Here is a 15,190-nt window from a genome sequence, read left to right as displayed (position 1 = left end):
GGACTCGCTCCAGCAGCTCCACATCCTTGTGCTGAGGCCCTCAGAGCTGGATACAGAACTCCAGGTGAGATCTAGAGGGAGGGGAGCAGAGGGAGGGAATCCCATCCCTGGATCTGCTGGTCACATTCCTTTTCATGGATCCCAGGGTCCTGTTGTCGCTCCTGGCTCCAAGAGAGACCTGAGAGAATGTGATTAAAGCCAGACCCAGGGCAGAGAGGTCAGACCACCCCTCAAAGGGTTCCTTAACTCTGCTGCTCATCCCAGATTCCCACCAGACCTCTCTGTGTCCCCTTCTTTGCCCCAGCCAGGTGCTGTGAGCTGCTCCTGGGGCTCAGAGATGCTTTGGATGTTCCCCAGGACAAGAAGGCAGGAACAAGATTATTTATTTTTATAAGGAGTCCTGTTCCCTACAGGTAATCATTCACCTGCCTTCTTTTATTTATTTTTTTTTCCCCAACCTGTTTCTCTTCCTCTCTGAATTCCATGCAGGTACCTCTTATCTCCAGGTTATTATTTAGATTAACCTCTGTGTAGCTCTTTAACTCTTTCTGGGTGAGACCTTCACGTCCATCGCTTCCCTGGCCAGTGGCCAGCACGTGGATAACAGCGATCCCATGGGGGAATCTTAGAGGAGTTAATAATTCCTAAAGTGCGTGTACGATGTGCGTAGAAAGGATTGATCACATATTTATAACTAGTGGGAGTTTTAATTCCTTCCCCATCAATTCTTTTCTCGCTCCCTTTTGTTCTTTTTGCTTCTAAGCTGAGAAATTCCCCCTCCCCGCCAACCCTGACTGAGGCAGCGATCGCTTATTTGTGGATGGTTTGCTCCATCCAGCACTTCCAAGGCATTGTTAATGATGCAGGAATGTAAATCACTCGCTCAGAGTAGCTGTCACCTGCCTTAATTATCCTCTGCCTTCATTCCAGACTTAATCCAAGGCACAGGAGATACTTTCCTACCTCAGTCACTTCTCGCTGACCCAGAAGGAAAGAACAAGGACAACACGTGTAAAACGCTAAATAACCCAACTGAAAAGTACCAGCTTTGCCTCCAGGCCCTTTTCACCTCCCTCTAATCCTGCAGAGCTTGGCATCGGAGCTGGAAATATCCACGTTTTTGGCTTCTGGGAGCTGCCCAAACCAGGAGAAAACTGAAATGAAGATTCCACTGCCCAGGTGAGAGGCTCAAGGTGTCCTGCAACAAAAAAACAGCCCAGGTGTGGCCCCCAGATGCTTGAAGGTTTCAGGAAGATGTTTCTAATCCAAAAACTTTTGGCTGCCAGAGCATTTCTCCCTGGGAAAGGTGAGGAAAACAACACCTCTCCCATGAGGAAAGGCTGAATTGGGATTTTTCTGCCTGGAGAAGAGAAGGCTCTGAGGACACCTCAGAGGCCCTTCCAATGCCTAAAGGGGCTCCAGGAGAGCTGGAGAGGGACTTTGGAGAAGGGCCTGGGGTGGCAGGACAAGAGGGAATGGCTTCAGAATAAAAGGCGGCAGTTGGGAACGTGTGGCTTGTTCCAGATGTCTGGAAAAGGCCTTATCTTCTCCCATCTGATCAGGCTGTTATCAGACACCCACAACAACACCTCCTGTCCTATCTACCCCCTCTCCCTGCCCAAGCACAGCCCAGCCACGGCAGAACTCAGTTCTCTGAGCTGTCCCACCATGTCAGTGCTGTGATTCCCAGCTTTTCATGTGGGTTGGAACATGGATTTAACCCCAGGCAACACGAGGAGTTGTGAGACAGATGGATTTTTTCAGCCTGGAAAACGGGCTGGGAAGGGAGGGCTCAGGGGGCCCCACAGCATCTGCCATGGAAAAGGGTCAAAGAGAGGTCTGGGATGGATTTATTCCTAGTCCACAGGTTCCAAAGGAAGTCCTTTCTCCATCATGTCCCTTAGGAGAAGGGGCTTGTGGTCCTGGAATGGCAACACTCCCATCCCAGTGCATCCCAAGGGAACGCACTGGCAGAACTGGGACCTGCCGCTGCCACCTCCTGACAAGAGGGGAAAATGCAAATCCCTCCACCCAGCCCATTTCCCAAGGAAGGAAGGACTTTTCAGGATAATTTCGGTATTTTTAAATTTTCACTCTTCCCAGAATTCGTGGTTTGCAGTTACTTGGTGCCAACCAGCTCGAGGACAAGAAACCTCTGGGTGAAAATAAAATAGGAAGAAAAATTCAGTTTATCTAAATTGCCTTGAACAACCCAGGAGTAGAATTCCGACAGGAGTAGCTCCACCTTGTCCTTCTAAAGAACCTGAGTGGTCACACACAAGGTGCCACCATCCTTTATCTACTGAGTGAACTGAACTTGAATTCTTTTTTCTGGTATCTTTCCTTTCGTAGTTTGTTACTAAATGGGTGCTGCTGCTCCTGGAACCAGCAGGTTTTACTGGTCTGAGCTCAGGTGCAAAACTGAGCCTCTGGAGGAGCAAAGGGTGAGTGCCTCGCCACAATCCGAGCGATGAGGGATGGAATCTGAGCCAGGAGCGCTTGGCACCCGCGGAAAACACCTGGTTCAGCTCCGGGTGACAAAGTGTGACAAGAATCCGTGCGAAATTCAATCCACCCGGTTGTTGGTGCTAATTGGAGTGGAGCAGAGAGCACGGGGCTGCTGCTCACTCCTCTGCCCCCATGAGTTTGGTGCCGTTTTTGTGTCATATTTCCGTGCAGATTTAACTCCCACGCAAAGAACAAGTTATTAGTGTCAGCTCGGGTGGCCGAGTGTTCCCTGTATCCCAGGAAAGTTCAGGTCACAGAGACCCAGGCAAGTTGTGCAATTTCTGAAATCTCTTTTTCTTGCGAGAGGAAAAGCAGGAAGGTTGGAAGGTGTTCCCACAAAGCACCTCCCATCTTTCCAACATCCTCCCATCTTTCCAGCCTCTTCCACCTTTCCAGCCTCCTGCAGCCTCCAGGTGCCGTTCCCCCCTTGCCCCCACGAGCTCTCAAAATCCATGGAATGGGGAGAAAAGGAAGCAGGAGGAAAGGAGGTGGAGAGGGTCAGCACTGGTGGGAAGGTGGAGCTCTTGATTCAGTCTTTTTTTTTGTCTTCCTTCAGCACCACTCCAGTTTTAAACTCCAAACTCCCTTCCTACATGCCTTTCTTGACTGCTCCATGTCAAAACTCCCAAATGAATCAGCTTTTTAGACACTCCTCCTCAGTTCCAGAGCTTTTTCCTCCTCTAAAACCTGTATTTGTCCCAGATAGAGAGGAGCCCTGTCCAGAGAGATGGCAAAGGGTAGGATAAGAACCCCTCTACTCTGCCGTCATGAGATCCCATCAGGAATACTGTCTCCAGGTCTGGAGTCATAAGAACATGGATGGCAGGAAGATGCTGGAGCAAATCCAGAGGAGTCCACAGAGATGCTCCAAGGGATGGAGCCCCTCTGCTCTGGAGCCAGGCTGGGAGAGCTGGGAATGTCCAGCCTGGAGAAGAGAAGGATCCACGGAGACCTCAGAGCCCCTTCCAGTGCCTAAAGGGGCTCCAGGAGAGCTGGAGAGGGATTTGGGACAAGGGATGGAGGGACAGGACACAGGGGATGGCTTCCCAATGCCAGAGAGCAGGGATAGATGGGGTACTGGGAAGGAATTCTTCTAAGAGAGGGTGGTGAGGCCCTGGCACAGGTTTCCCAGAGCAGTTGTGGCTGCCCCTGGATCCCTGGAAGTGACCAAGGCCAGGCTGGACAGCTTGGAGCAACTTGGAATAGTGGAATGTGTCCCTGCCAATGGCGGAGGGTTGGAATGAGATGACCTTGAAGGTCCCTTCCAACAGAAACCATTCCAGGATCCTGTGATGATGAGACCGGAATTCTCCCACCTCAGCCCCGTTCGGTGTCTCCCATCCTGGGATGATCAGGACAACCTTGGGATGCCAGTGAGGAACATCTGAAGAGCAAACAGGAGATGTGGCACCATTTCCCTCGACTTTCCAAACAGCTGAAATATGGAAAAGCCCATCCTGGGCCTGTGCAGATCCTTTGGGAACAGCAGGAGCTGGGACATGGGTGACAACGTGAGGAAAAAATGGGAATGCCAGGCAGGAGGGACATTCAGGTTTCTTCTGTGACCCCTGGCTGTGCAACGTCCCTCCAGTCCGCAAAATATTCCCTGTCACCACCGCAGCCCTCCCGTCCCAAAAAACACTTGCAAAATATGGATTGCAGTGGGAATTGCAGTCCAGCCCAGAATTATGTGGAGAAAAGGAATGAAACTCCTGAGCCCATCGCTGTTATTCCACATTTGTCTTACATTCCCCAGGGAATAAAACCCCCTTCTCCTGTGGGATCCAGCTGGGATCCCCACAAAATCTTTAAACAAAAATTTGAATGACATAACCTTGCAGAGCTGGATGCTGGGAGAGCAGGGGGGGGGGATCTCCAGAGCACCCAGCCCTGTGTCCATGTGTCCTTGTGTCCGTTTGTCCGCGTGTCCAGAGGCAGGAGCAGGGCTGGAGCCCTGGGAGTGCAGGAAGGGGAGCAGCTGCCCACGGACACCCACACAGGGCCCTTTCTGTGCCCAAAATAGCCGCCCTCTCCCACAAGGAAGAGTGCAGGCTCCAAGGCCAAATCCCATCTCCATTCCCAGCAGGGTCACGGCGAAGTCAGGGATATTTATGAGCTATTGAAGGCAAAGACAATCCCCATTCTTTATCCATCCCCAGGAAGAGATTCCAATGGCCTTGAGATGTAATGTAGGAATTTAACCCTCCTTTAGTCCCTAAATTCGGTCTGTCCTTTTGTCCAGCCCACAGCCCTCAGCCCTGAGACTGGAATACAATCCAGGCATTTTCCTTCCGCACACAACAAGAGCTCGTATCTGGAATATTCGCAGAAACACACAAAAATCTCCTTCCAAGTGCATTTTTTTTTAATTAATTCCATATATTTTTTTATTAGATTATAAGAAACAAGATGGAACATACACTTCACTTTATACTTAGGTTAATATATTTAAAGGGATGGATGCTCCTTTATCCCGCTTATCCCAATACAATAAAGATAATACACAGTTACAAATCTCACAGATAGCGATTAGTAAAATCAACATTTCAGGGAAACCACCTCGGATCATCCAAGAAAGCTGAAATAAAACGTGCCAACATTTATTAATTCTTTTTTTCCTGCAACATTTTATTGGCTTCATATATTTCCATTCGATGAAACAGGAGGATTAGGGATGGGGAAAAGTGCTCCCATAGAAAATGTTGGACTTGGGAAGCCTCTTAAGCCTTTTATTTCTCAATTTCCACGATCAGAGCAAAGCTGGACGAATTAAAACCTTTAATCTGTCTCTGCTGATGACGACTCTCTGCTTTGGGTGCGATCATTTGAGGTTTGAGGCAGCTCACCCGCCTTGATTTCGGAGATTTGGGCTTCAAAGTCCCTCCACCAAGTCTGGCAGGAGCCAGTAGGTGGCAGGACCAACCCAGGGCTTCGCTTCCCTGGGCACCGTGGGCGTTCCCAAAATGCCAAACCGGGCACTTCTGTTCCCATTCCCGTTCAACAGCCCCCGAGAGGGGCGAAATAACTCCTTCAGGATCAAGGATCCAGAGCCACCTTCACCCCAAACTGCTGAGACCAACCGGAGCAAGGGAAAGGGCCCTAAACCTCCAGGCATCCAGATGTGCACCACACCTGCTTTTTCCAGAGGGCATGGATCCTATAACTCATCCCGTGGACACACAGACACCCCCACCAGAGCTTCCCACAGGAGTGGTGGGACCACAGCCTCCCTTTTTCATGGCAAATAAAGTCCCTGGGAGGCAAATCCCTTCAAAAAGATAAAACCCCAACTTGAGCAAATCAACATCAATCCTGGCGTAGCAAAGTGGATCCTTGGAGTAATAATTAAGCAACTGATCATTCGTTCTGTTGGAGCAAGGAAGTCATGTCAGGTTTGTGGTTTCCAAAAGAAATTTTGCCCTTGAAAAAAAAAATAAATTCTCAAAACCAGCTGGAAGAACTGTGCACATTTTGAAGTCCTTCTCTCGGGCAAACAGCAAACCCCCAAATCCTGGGTGGGAAGTGCTGATGCCACAACAGATTTTGAGCATTTTTGGACAGTTCACAAAAATTCGAGCCCTTGGTGGGGTAGTGGGAGATGGCAGCAGCTGCTGGTGAATTACAGCCATTTCCAGGATGGAAGCACTGAAACCATTTTCACACTCCAAAGAGGGCAGGTATTTCACTTTAGCTCTTAATTTCCAGCAAAAAACTTCCACGATATTTTATGCTTCTAGGGAGCCAAACCTCCCCTGCTCATAGCCTCTTGTCTTGTCAGAACAGGTGAATATCTGAGTTTTCTGCTCAGATTTTGGTCTCTTAATTCCACAGTCCACATAAACACATCCAAAGCCCCTCAGGGCTGTCCCAGCACAGCTCTCAAATTCCAAATCCAGCATTTGGTTTAGCAACCCACCAGTCTGAACACTTCATAAATCCTACTTATTGTTCTTATTACTAATGGTTTTAATTACTTCACCTGCCCATTCTTAGGCCTGGGTTTTACAATAGACGAGGTTCTCACCAGAATTGTCATTCTGGAGATTTGGGGGCAGAAAAAAAAAAAAAAACAACCTAGAGGACGACCAGGAATAGTGAGAGCTGGCATGAGTGATGAGAAAGTGCTTGGGATTCAACTGTGACAAGCTGTCACCCCCTCCCTCTCTCAAACACACATGGATCTATCCAAGAGATCTGTGCCAGGAAAGGAAATACCAAAAATATCCCTCTTTCCATATTCTAGATCAGCATACATGGGAAGGAAGAGACAAAAAGAGAGCGAGGGAGAAAAATCAAATCTCCACGTGAAATTTATCCAACCGGCCCTCAGCTCAGTCCCCTAGCAATTCCATGAATAATATTTGTTATTTATTGGGATCAGCAGCCTCCGGATGCTCCTCCCATGAGCATTTGGTCCCTGGCACAACCAAATCCTTGGCACCAGCCAAGGAAATCCGAGAAAGGGAGGAGATGGCCCTTGGAGGAGACAACCAGGCCTTCAGCCCATGGGGTTGTCCAGTGTGGCATCATCAGGAGCCTCATAAAAGCACGGATGGGACATCAGGACACAGCTGATGGCTTTGAAGTTCAGCTCTTTGCTAAAGGTAACCGAGTCCCAAACCAACCCCAAAATCTTTTTTCCAGATGGCCGAAAAAGACAGAGCCCCCTAAATTCAATGCAGAGCGCTCTGGGTGCCACCTCGGTGTCACAGCAAGTGCTGGGGGACAAATGAACCCAAAAAAATGAGGGTTTGAACCCTTTTGGGAGGAAGGCTGAGGCTCAGGGAAGCTGGGGAATATTAATCTCGGTTTAGGAAGTTTTTTTCCCTAGTTTTCCCTGGGCTCCACGTGCATAGCAGAAGTTTGTGGGGCACCTCAGGCCCCAAGGTCGCAGGAGGATGCATTATCCAAAGGAAGGCACATCCAAGGACCAACACAAGTGATGCATTCTTCCCAAATTAACCACTAAATTGCAGATAACATCCCACTGACCCAGCCCTCCTGTTGGAAAAGCTGTCATTAACATCAGTGTCACTTTAATTAAAAGGGGAGAAGGGAGGGGAGAAAAAACAACATAAAATCACTTCTGTTACCAGTATTTCTGTACGACTGCAACAACCTTTCATTTATCACTCCTTGAAGAGGGGACAGAGGTGGAACAGAAGGTTTGTGGAGCTTTTGTTTGGGTTTTGACACAGAATAGGAGAAGCAGGTACAAGGCATGGCTAAAATGTGCCAACACCTGGGTTTTGCTGCTAGAAATAGAAAAAAAAGAAAAAAAAGCCCAGTGCACCTCTGATGAATCAGTGGAAGTGACAAAAAGCTTGAACTTGGCAGTTTAAGGCTGAATTTTGGCTTGGTTTGTGTCGAGCAGGTCCACAGGCAAGCAGAGTAGGCAGGACAGATGACACAGAGAGGGCAGGAGGACACATCTCCCATGGGACAGCTGAGAACTTCTAGGAAAAACCTTGCCAAAACACCTGGGAAGATCCTGGGGCAGCAGATGTGGAAGGTTGGGTGGTGAAGTCACCTCCAGCAGTCCACAGGCGCCATCAGGCATTGAAGGTTGGACCTGAAGATCTGGGTACTGACATCTTCTCCTCTGACTTCACCAAACTTTTCAGACCTGTTGCCCATGGTCATTCAGGCATCGCCACTGTGGTGGTCACCACGACAAGTCCAAAGTGGGGGAAACTGAGGCACCAAGTCTTTGTAAGATGCAGATTCACTTCAGAGTCCTGCTGCCAGGGTAGCTGCTCCATCAGGGTTGACTCAGACCCCAAAACCCGGCATTTATCACTAAAATGCACCTGGACAAAGTCATTCCCAAGGGAGGTGGAACAAGCTGGCCCAGAGGTTTTTATCAGGAAGGACAGCAACGGGGAGGAGATGGATTTGCTGCTCACAGCTGGAAAGGATGTGGAGATGAAGCACCCAAAAGGGTGAGGGACCCTCAGGCTGGGTGCAATATCGGGATTTTCCATAAAAGAGTTCCTAATCCCTGGAGCAAGGAAACACACACACGTCCCATCTCAGGTAACAACAGGTGCAAGTTTATTCAGGTCTGGCACTTACAGAACTTGGAAGGACAAGGTACACGGCATTGGTTTTCCAGAAAAGTCAGCCCAGGATCAGAAGGAACGAGACTATTTTTATAAAAAGAGACTGCAGCGGCGAGGGGCCAGGAATGTGTCTCCCTTTGGATCCTGCATTCCCGCTGCCTGTGCCACCCACGTGCTGGAGCAGACCTGGTGGTGCTTGGGGTGAATCTGTTCTCAGCGAGTCCCAGCCTGGTTTAACCAACCTTAGAAATGAGGGGGGCGGAGGGAGGGGGGGTGTTATTAATAGGTAGAAAAAGCAGAAACCCTTCCAAAATCATCCACCTCGGCGAAGGAGGAGCGAGAGCGCAGCGGCGGGAGACGTCCACGGGAGGAGGAGGAACAGCTCAGCCAAACCGCCCAGGATCTCCAACGTCTTGGAAGAGCAAAAAAAGTCCGGGAAACAATCACCTTGGAAGCCTGCTGAGAAACAGAGGATCCTCCTTGCAGATAGCAACAGAGAAGATATTGGCTAACGAGACCCATGGGAGGCGGCTCTTCCTTGGGCAGCCCCGTCACTCGCGAGCCCGGAGGACGTAGAGGAGGCTGACGAGAATTCCCAAGGCCAGGATGGTGGAGCTGGCTCGGACGCTGCTGGAGCCACTGATGTTGCAGAGGAAGGAGTCACAGCAGTACACGGAGGCAGCCGCTATTCCCAGGTTGATCCCGGCGCTGGGGCAGATGGGGGAGCATCCCTTGGAGATGGACTGGCCGGATTTGCCGCCTGGATTCGGGGCGGGGTGGAGAGGAAGGAAATGAGACAGGTTTAGGATCGGGGTTTTTTGGGGGGTTTCTGGTCACCTGCTCTGCAAAGGAATTGCAGCACTGGAGGAGTTGGGGTGATGCAGGTGGCACAAGGAGGTGGAAGTGGCCCAGAGAGGATGAAGTGGTTCTCGGAGACAGGAATCCCAGCCAGCCCCTCTTATCAAGGATCACCCATGATAAGCTCCCACAAACACCCCAGAGACCACACAACACCCCAGGGACACCCCTTTGGATCAGCCAATGTTCAACCGCAACGGCTCCGGTGAGGAATCCCAAAAATGCCTCTTAAGCTTCACTCTGGGGCTCCTCAAGGGCGACAGGGAGCACTGGGGAGACACTCGGGAGCCAAGTCTGCATTTCCAGAAAGGCACAGCCCACGTTACGAGGCAGGAAAGAGAAAACCATGAGCACTGGGCTATGAAGGGAAGTTTATAAAAGCTTCCAGTCTCTGTTTGTGCACATCTGACCCACCCACGCTGCAGATTTGGGCGTGAAATTCCCCCTCCTCCTGCCAGGGAGAGCCAGGATGGGCTCTGGTTCCTGCAAAGGCACCAGGAGATCTGCCAGAGCATCCTGCCTCCCTCAGAGCAGCAGCTGGGAAGGACAGAACCCCCCAGATCTCTCCAGGCACTCAGGAAGGAAACCCGCAAACCCCTCCCTTCCCGCCTCGTCCATGGAAAGCGAAGCAAAGGTGGGACTCGGGGACGAAGAACCCAAACACGAGGCAAAAAAATCAGCAGGAACAGCAACCCTGGAGCTTCCCACACGGGGAGCCTGCAGCTTCCTCCACGCTTTCACTTATTCATCAGCAAACTCCCCGCCCCCAGCCTGAAATTCCCCCCGGACTGGCGGGCATCGGAGCAGGCACGTGGGCTCTAACGTGACTCCTCCTGGCAGCAAGTCCCTCCTAAGAATTCCCGTGGGATGGTCCGACACTCCAGTTGCTAAGCAGAACTTTCCCTTTTTTTTCCTCCCCCAGCCAGGAGAAGGCGAAGCCTCGCTGCAGCTCAGCAGGTGACCCACGGGAGAAGCCAGGAGGGGACAGGAGGAGGTGCTGTCACCACTCACCGAGCCCCACGCCGACGTACGTCGTCACGCAGTGGTTTTCATTCTCCCCACACTTGACAGGCTTCAGGCAGGCCCAGTTGGAGGAGGCATCCGAGCAGGAAAAGCAGACGAGCGTGTGGGCTGCAAGGGAAAAGCAAAGCTCACTTAGAAGCTGGTGGGAAGATGTCCTCACTTGGAGGTCCCCACCTCTGTCCCATGGGACGTTTCACATCTGCCCACAGCCACGCTTTCTGTTTCAGTTTTATCAACCTGCAATAGAGGATTTTTTTTTTTCCCCCCAAAAAAAAATTGGCCAAGAGAAGGGTTCAAGCCTCAGGGAGGCATTTCAAGCTCTTATCAGCTAAAGCTGATACCACCACAGCCTGGCACTTTCTGTCATCCCCGTTTGCACCAAGAATGTGTCTGAGCTACAGCTGCCAACCTGAAATCAAACTCCAGAGGTGAATTTTTGAGGTTTGGGCTGGTTCAGCTCAGCCATCACGGACATGGTGTCCCTGGCCTGGGGCAGGGGGGTTGGAACTGGATGATCTTCAGGCGCCTTCCAAGCGAAACCATTCTGATTTTATGATTCTGTGTCACTGATGGGAAATGCTCCAGGTGTGACCACAAGTTCAAACCTCCCATGATCCAGCTCTGGGCACCAAGATCAGGCCACGCTTGAGCTGGAACACGTGGTGGAAAGGATTTTTCAGCTGCAGAAAGCACCTGCAAGACTGGCAGGTCCTCTGAAATTATAGAATCGTGGAATCATTTCAAGAAAAGACCTCTAAGATCTTTGAATCCAACAATTAACCCAGCGCTGCCAAATTCACCACTAAACCAAGCCTTTGGGCAACACAGCTGCACAATTTTTTTGAACAGTTCCAGGGATGGTGATTCCACCACTGTTCCAAAATTTGACCAGTGAAGAAATTTTTCCTCATTTCCAAACAAACCTCCCCTGGAGCAACTTCAGGCCATTTACGGCTTATCCCACAGCAGCAGGATGGACTAGCTGGCTCCTGTCCCTCATCCCTCACAAAGAGGAATGACAGGAAAACAGCATTTGGGGTGGGGAATGGTTGTGGAGACAGCCTGGACCGGAGACTCAGCGGGGCCACGGGCACTTTGATCTCTGTATTTTACACACAAGAGCATCACATCCACGTTGCAGTTTGTTGACCTACATATGCAGACAGATCAGGTCTGCTCCCAATATTCCACGGACTCAGGATTTTGGAGCTCCCAGGCAGCCCTTCCACGAGGCACTGCCTTTCCCTTTCTGTACTTACAGGATGCAGAGCGGGGGCTGATTTAGGGTGGGAAGTGCAAGGCAGCCCTATTCCTGCTCCCACCTCCTTCAGCCCCACCACAAATGGATCATCAAAGAATCATGGAATGGTTTGGGTTGGAAGGGAGCTCCAGGATCATTCACCTTCCACTATCCCAGGTTGCTCCAAGCCCCCTCCAACCTGGCCTGGAACACTTACAGGGATGGGGCAGCCACAGCTTCTCTGGGAAACCTGTGCCAGGGCCTCACCACCCTCACAGGGGAGAAGAATTTCTTCCCAAATGCAATCTAAACCTACTCTCTTTCAATTCGAAGCCATTCCTACTTGTCCTATCCTTGTAAAAAAAAATCCCTCTCCAGCCTTCTTGCAGAACCCCTTGGACTATTTTCCTAAGGAAGTGAAGCAGGGGAAGCCCTGGGAGAGCTCCCTGAGGCTCAGCAGTTCCTGACATGGATATTTTGAAGAATTATTATTTGGACAAATATTGCTCAGCATCTGTCCCACTCTGCCACAGGACTGCACCACATCTCCAGGTTCTTCTCATTCCTGCTTCTCTCAGGAAAATAAAAGGTTTCTACAAGAAAAATGAGAGGAAAAAAAAATAACAATTGCTCTCAGAGGAATGACTTTTGAGCAGCCACAGCTGAGGAGGGGAAAGAAAACAAAATATAATCTCAGACAAACAGACAAAAGTGCGTTAGTGGGAGATCCTGAATGTCACAGCAGAGCAGCCAAATCTTTGCTTTGGAGTGGAAGCCAACGCCACAACCCCCCAAGCAGGAATTTCCTGAGCTGGCTCATGGATCTTTCAAGGATTCTTACTCTGGCAACGATCCCCACAATAAACCCAGGTTACCTGAGCACGCCAACGCAGCCACCACAACCCACAGCACCGAGATTACAGGGCCACCAGCTGAGTCAAAACCTCCAGGAGAGATTCCTCAGTGGATCTCTGCATTTAGGAGACAGGGGAGGAGGACTGGGACCGGCCACTGAGTCACTGCCCCTCGCCGGGTTGGCCACGACTCCACGTGGGAGCGAAGCCCAGTTCTGCTCCCGACTCTCAGGTGACCTGTCCCAAACTCCTCACCTCACAGCCACCTCCTCCCGGGGCAAACTGACTCATCCCGGGAATCTTCAGCAATCAGGAATGAAGTGGATTACAGGCTTCCTGTGGGCATTCTGGCAGGACAGATGTCCCCACATGTATTTGCTTCACTGCACTGAAGGCACTGAGTGGTGCAATGCTGTTCATTAAAGGCTCCATGAACAAACACACCAGAAATCTTTGGGCATGACATGAAAGTGCTGTTGGGCATGAAATCCTCTGCCACGTGACTCAATCCCTGCTCCTGCCACTGCATCTCCTACCTGTCCCCATGTTTTTCATTGTCACACCTACCCACTACCCCTTGTCTTAACAGAAAAAATCCTTCCAGGAGAGGCAGAGTTCAAGAAAGGAAATATTTGGTCACTTTCTGCCCCCCCCAAAAAAACACCCACTGCAGAGTTAGGAGAGCACAAACAGGCTGAGTGGTTTAGACAAAAGGCGTAAGAGGGGTGGCAGAATTAATTTCATGCAGCTATAGATGGAGCAAAGAGTTGGAGCTCAAGGTTACAAGAAAAGAAGGGAAGGAAAATCCCAAGACTGAACAATGCAAAAGAGAAGCCTTGTTTTCACCATTAGAAGAATTTATGTGTTTATTTGTTTGCTGCTTGGCTTCTCAGAGGAACAAAGAGCTCCCAAAACAGAGCAGGGCATTTGGGGGGAATTCCTTCAGATAAGGGGTTGAATCATTCTCGCAAAGACAGGGGGAAAAAAAAAACCACTTTAAAAGCCCACTCAGGAGCTCGGCAGCACCAGGAAAATGCTGTTGTTTCGGCAGCTTTTCCATTCAGCCCCGATGCTGCTTTTCCATTCTCTTAGGCAAAATCCTTATCAAGATCCACAGGCAAGATCTTCGAGCAGGGGGTAAAGCTCTTCTGTGAAATCCCCCCCCGGGTATGCTGGAAGTGTTTGGGGATAAAACCACCTGCAACAAACCCTTTTGCCTGGATTAAAAAAAAAAAAAAAAAAAAAAAAAAAACTTACTTTTAAAGCTGAAAGGGTTGTGGGGTTTTTTGGGGGTGAATGAAACCCTTCACTGCCTTGGCCTGGCCCTCCCCATCCTCCCAGCTGGAAGTGAGCACAAGCCAGCTGGGCTCTGCCCGAGACTCCACGCTTCAATCGCCAGTTGCTTCCCGGATCCCACCGGGAGGGGGGAATGGGAAGGGCAGCAAACAGCCAGTTCCACCTCAGCGGTGCCCTCAGGAAACAAGAAGGGACCCCGCTTGCCGAGCAGGGGCTGGGAGAGCTCAGAACTCCCCCGCTCGCTCTTTGTTTGGCTCCTCCAAGCAGCGACATATGGGAACAATACGTGGTTCTGCATGGCCCCGAGGAGTTTGGATAGTGAGGAATGGACTCGGTGGGGAAAAGGAGGGGACCGGCAGGCCCCTGCGACTTGGGCAACTTGGCAGTTTAGCACACACAGCAACAGGAACCGCGTTCTCCCCCAGGTTCGGCGGCAGCCCCAGGATGCGCCCCACAGGGCATTGTCCCTTAGGGGGTCACCGCGCTCCGCACCGGCCACCGCAGGCGGCCCCGAAGGATGCTCGGAGGGGGCAGCAGGAGCCACAATCACGAGTGGCTCTGCCCTGACTTTGCTCCATCAGCCATTGCCAGGGCTGGGCTGCCTCTCCCCTCCACCCTCCTTTTCCTCTCGGCTGCATCTCAGCCCATCCCAGCGCCGTTATCCCGGCTGGCTGCGCCGAAAAAGGGGAGCGGAGCCGGCCCTGCTCTTTGTTCGAGCCGCAACTGGGAAAAGCTCCAGGATATCCACCCGCACAGCCGGAGATGCTCACCTATGCACACAGGCGGGGAAGCCGCGAAGTTCCTGCTTCAGGAGGGACACTGCTGCGAGGCAGGTCTCGGAAAGACACCCCCGCATCCCGCTCCATAACGCGGCTCAGCGCTGTGCCCCCAACCCCATTTCAACCCTTATATCCCCTACAAACCTCCAACTTCCACAGCCTACTCAGCCACACGCATCACCCCCCCAACCCCCAGTTTGCTTTCTGGCGAGGGGCCGGGGGACCTGCGGGGGAGGCGACGGTGGTGGGGCCATCCCCTTCCCTTACCTCTCTCCACGCACAGCACCGCGGCCAGCACAGCGAGCAGGAGCGCCTTCATGGTGCGGACGACGTGGCCGGAGAGATGCGCAGGGCGACTGGGGGAGCTCGGGGCTGGCGGCAGGGCCGGGCGCCGGGGGTGGGGAAAGGGCGGAGGCTCCGCCCCGCGGGCCGGGCCCGGCCCCCGCGCCGCCTCCCCCCTCCGCCTCCCCGGCCGCGCCTGGTTTCGTTTCCCCGCTACGGGGAACCGGGGCCGGGAAAGGGGCGCTGGGAGCAACGTGTCGGCATGGCAGCGGCTGGCCGAGGGGGAAC

At 51.7% G+C, this 15,190-nt stretch overlaps 1 protein-coding gene across 1 annotated transcript; it reads right to left on the bottom strand.

Annotated features, from left to right (window-relative positions):
* Positions 1–8,540: 8,540 nt before the first annotated feature.
* On the bottom strand, positions 8,541–15,008 carry LOC136284770 (lymphocyte antigen 6E). Its single transcript, XM_066175155.1, has 3 exons — positions 14,888–15,008; positions 10,440–10,559; positions 8,541–9,330 (listed from the first exon to the last, which is right to left on the bottom strand). Exons 1-3 carry the CDS (start codon positions 14,937–14,939, stop codon positions 9,122–9,124), a joined length of 381 nt encoding a protein of 126 aa, XP_066031252.1. The 5' UTR covers positions 14,940–15,008; the 3' UTR covers positions 8,541–9,121.
* Positions 15,009–15,190: the final 182 nt, after the last annotated feature.

Source organism: Chamaea fasciata, unplaced genomic scaffold (assembly GCF_029207755.1).
Source record: "Chamaea fasciata isolate MVZ Bird 193981 ecotype frontalis unplaced genomic scaffold, bChaFas1.0.hap1 SCAF_1, whole genome shotgun sequence".
NCBI lineage: Eukaryota > Metazoa > Chordata > Aves > Passeriformes > Sylviidae > Chamaea > Chamaea fasciata.
The sequence above is the reverse complement of the archived record's forward strand: the minus strand, read 5'-3'. Positions and strand labels throughout refer to the sequence as shown.

Bases quoted from the DNA above. Each gene is read 5' to 3' on its own strand.
- LOC136284770 (XM_066175155.1), bottom strand. From the start codon at position 14,939: ATGAAGGCGCTCCTGCTCGCTGTGCTGGCCGCGGTGCTGTGCGTGGAG. The intron at 10,560-14,887 runs GTAAGGGAAGGG...TTTCCCTTGCAG, and splicing joins GGTGCTGTGCGTGGAGAGAG to CCCACACGCTCGTCTGCTTT. The intron at 9,331-10,439 runs GTGAGTGGTGAC...CCCCGAATCCAG, and splicing joins GTACGTCGGCGTGGGGCTCG to GCGGCAAATCCGGCCAGTCC.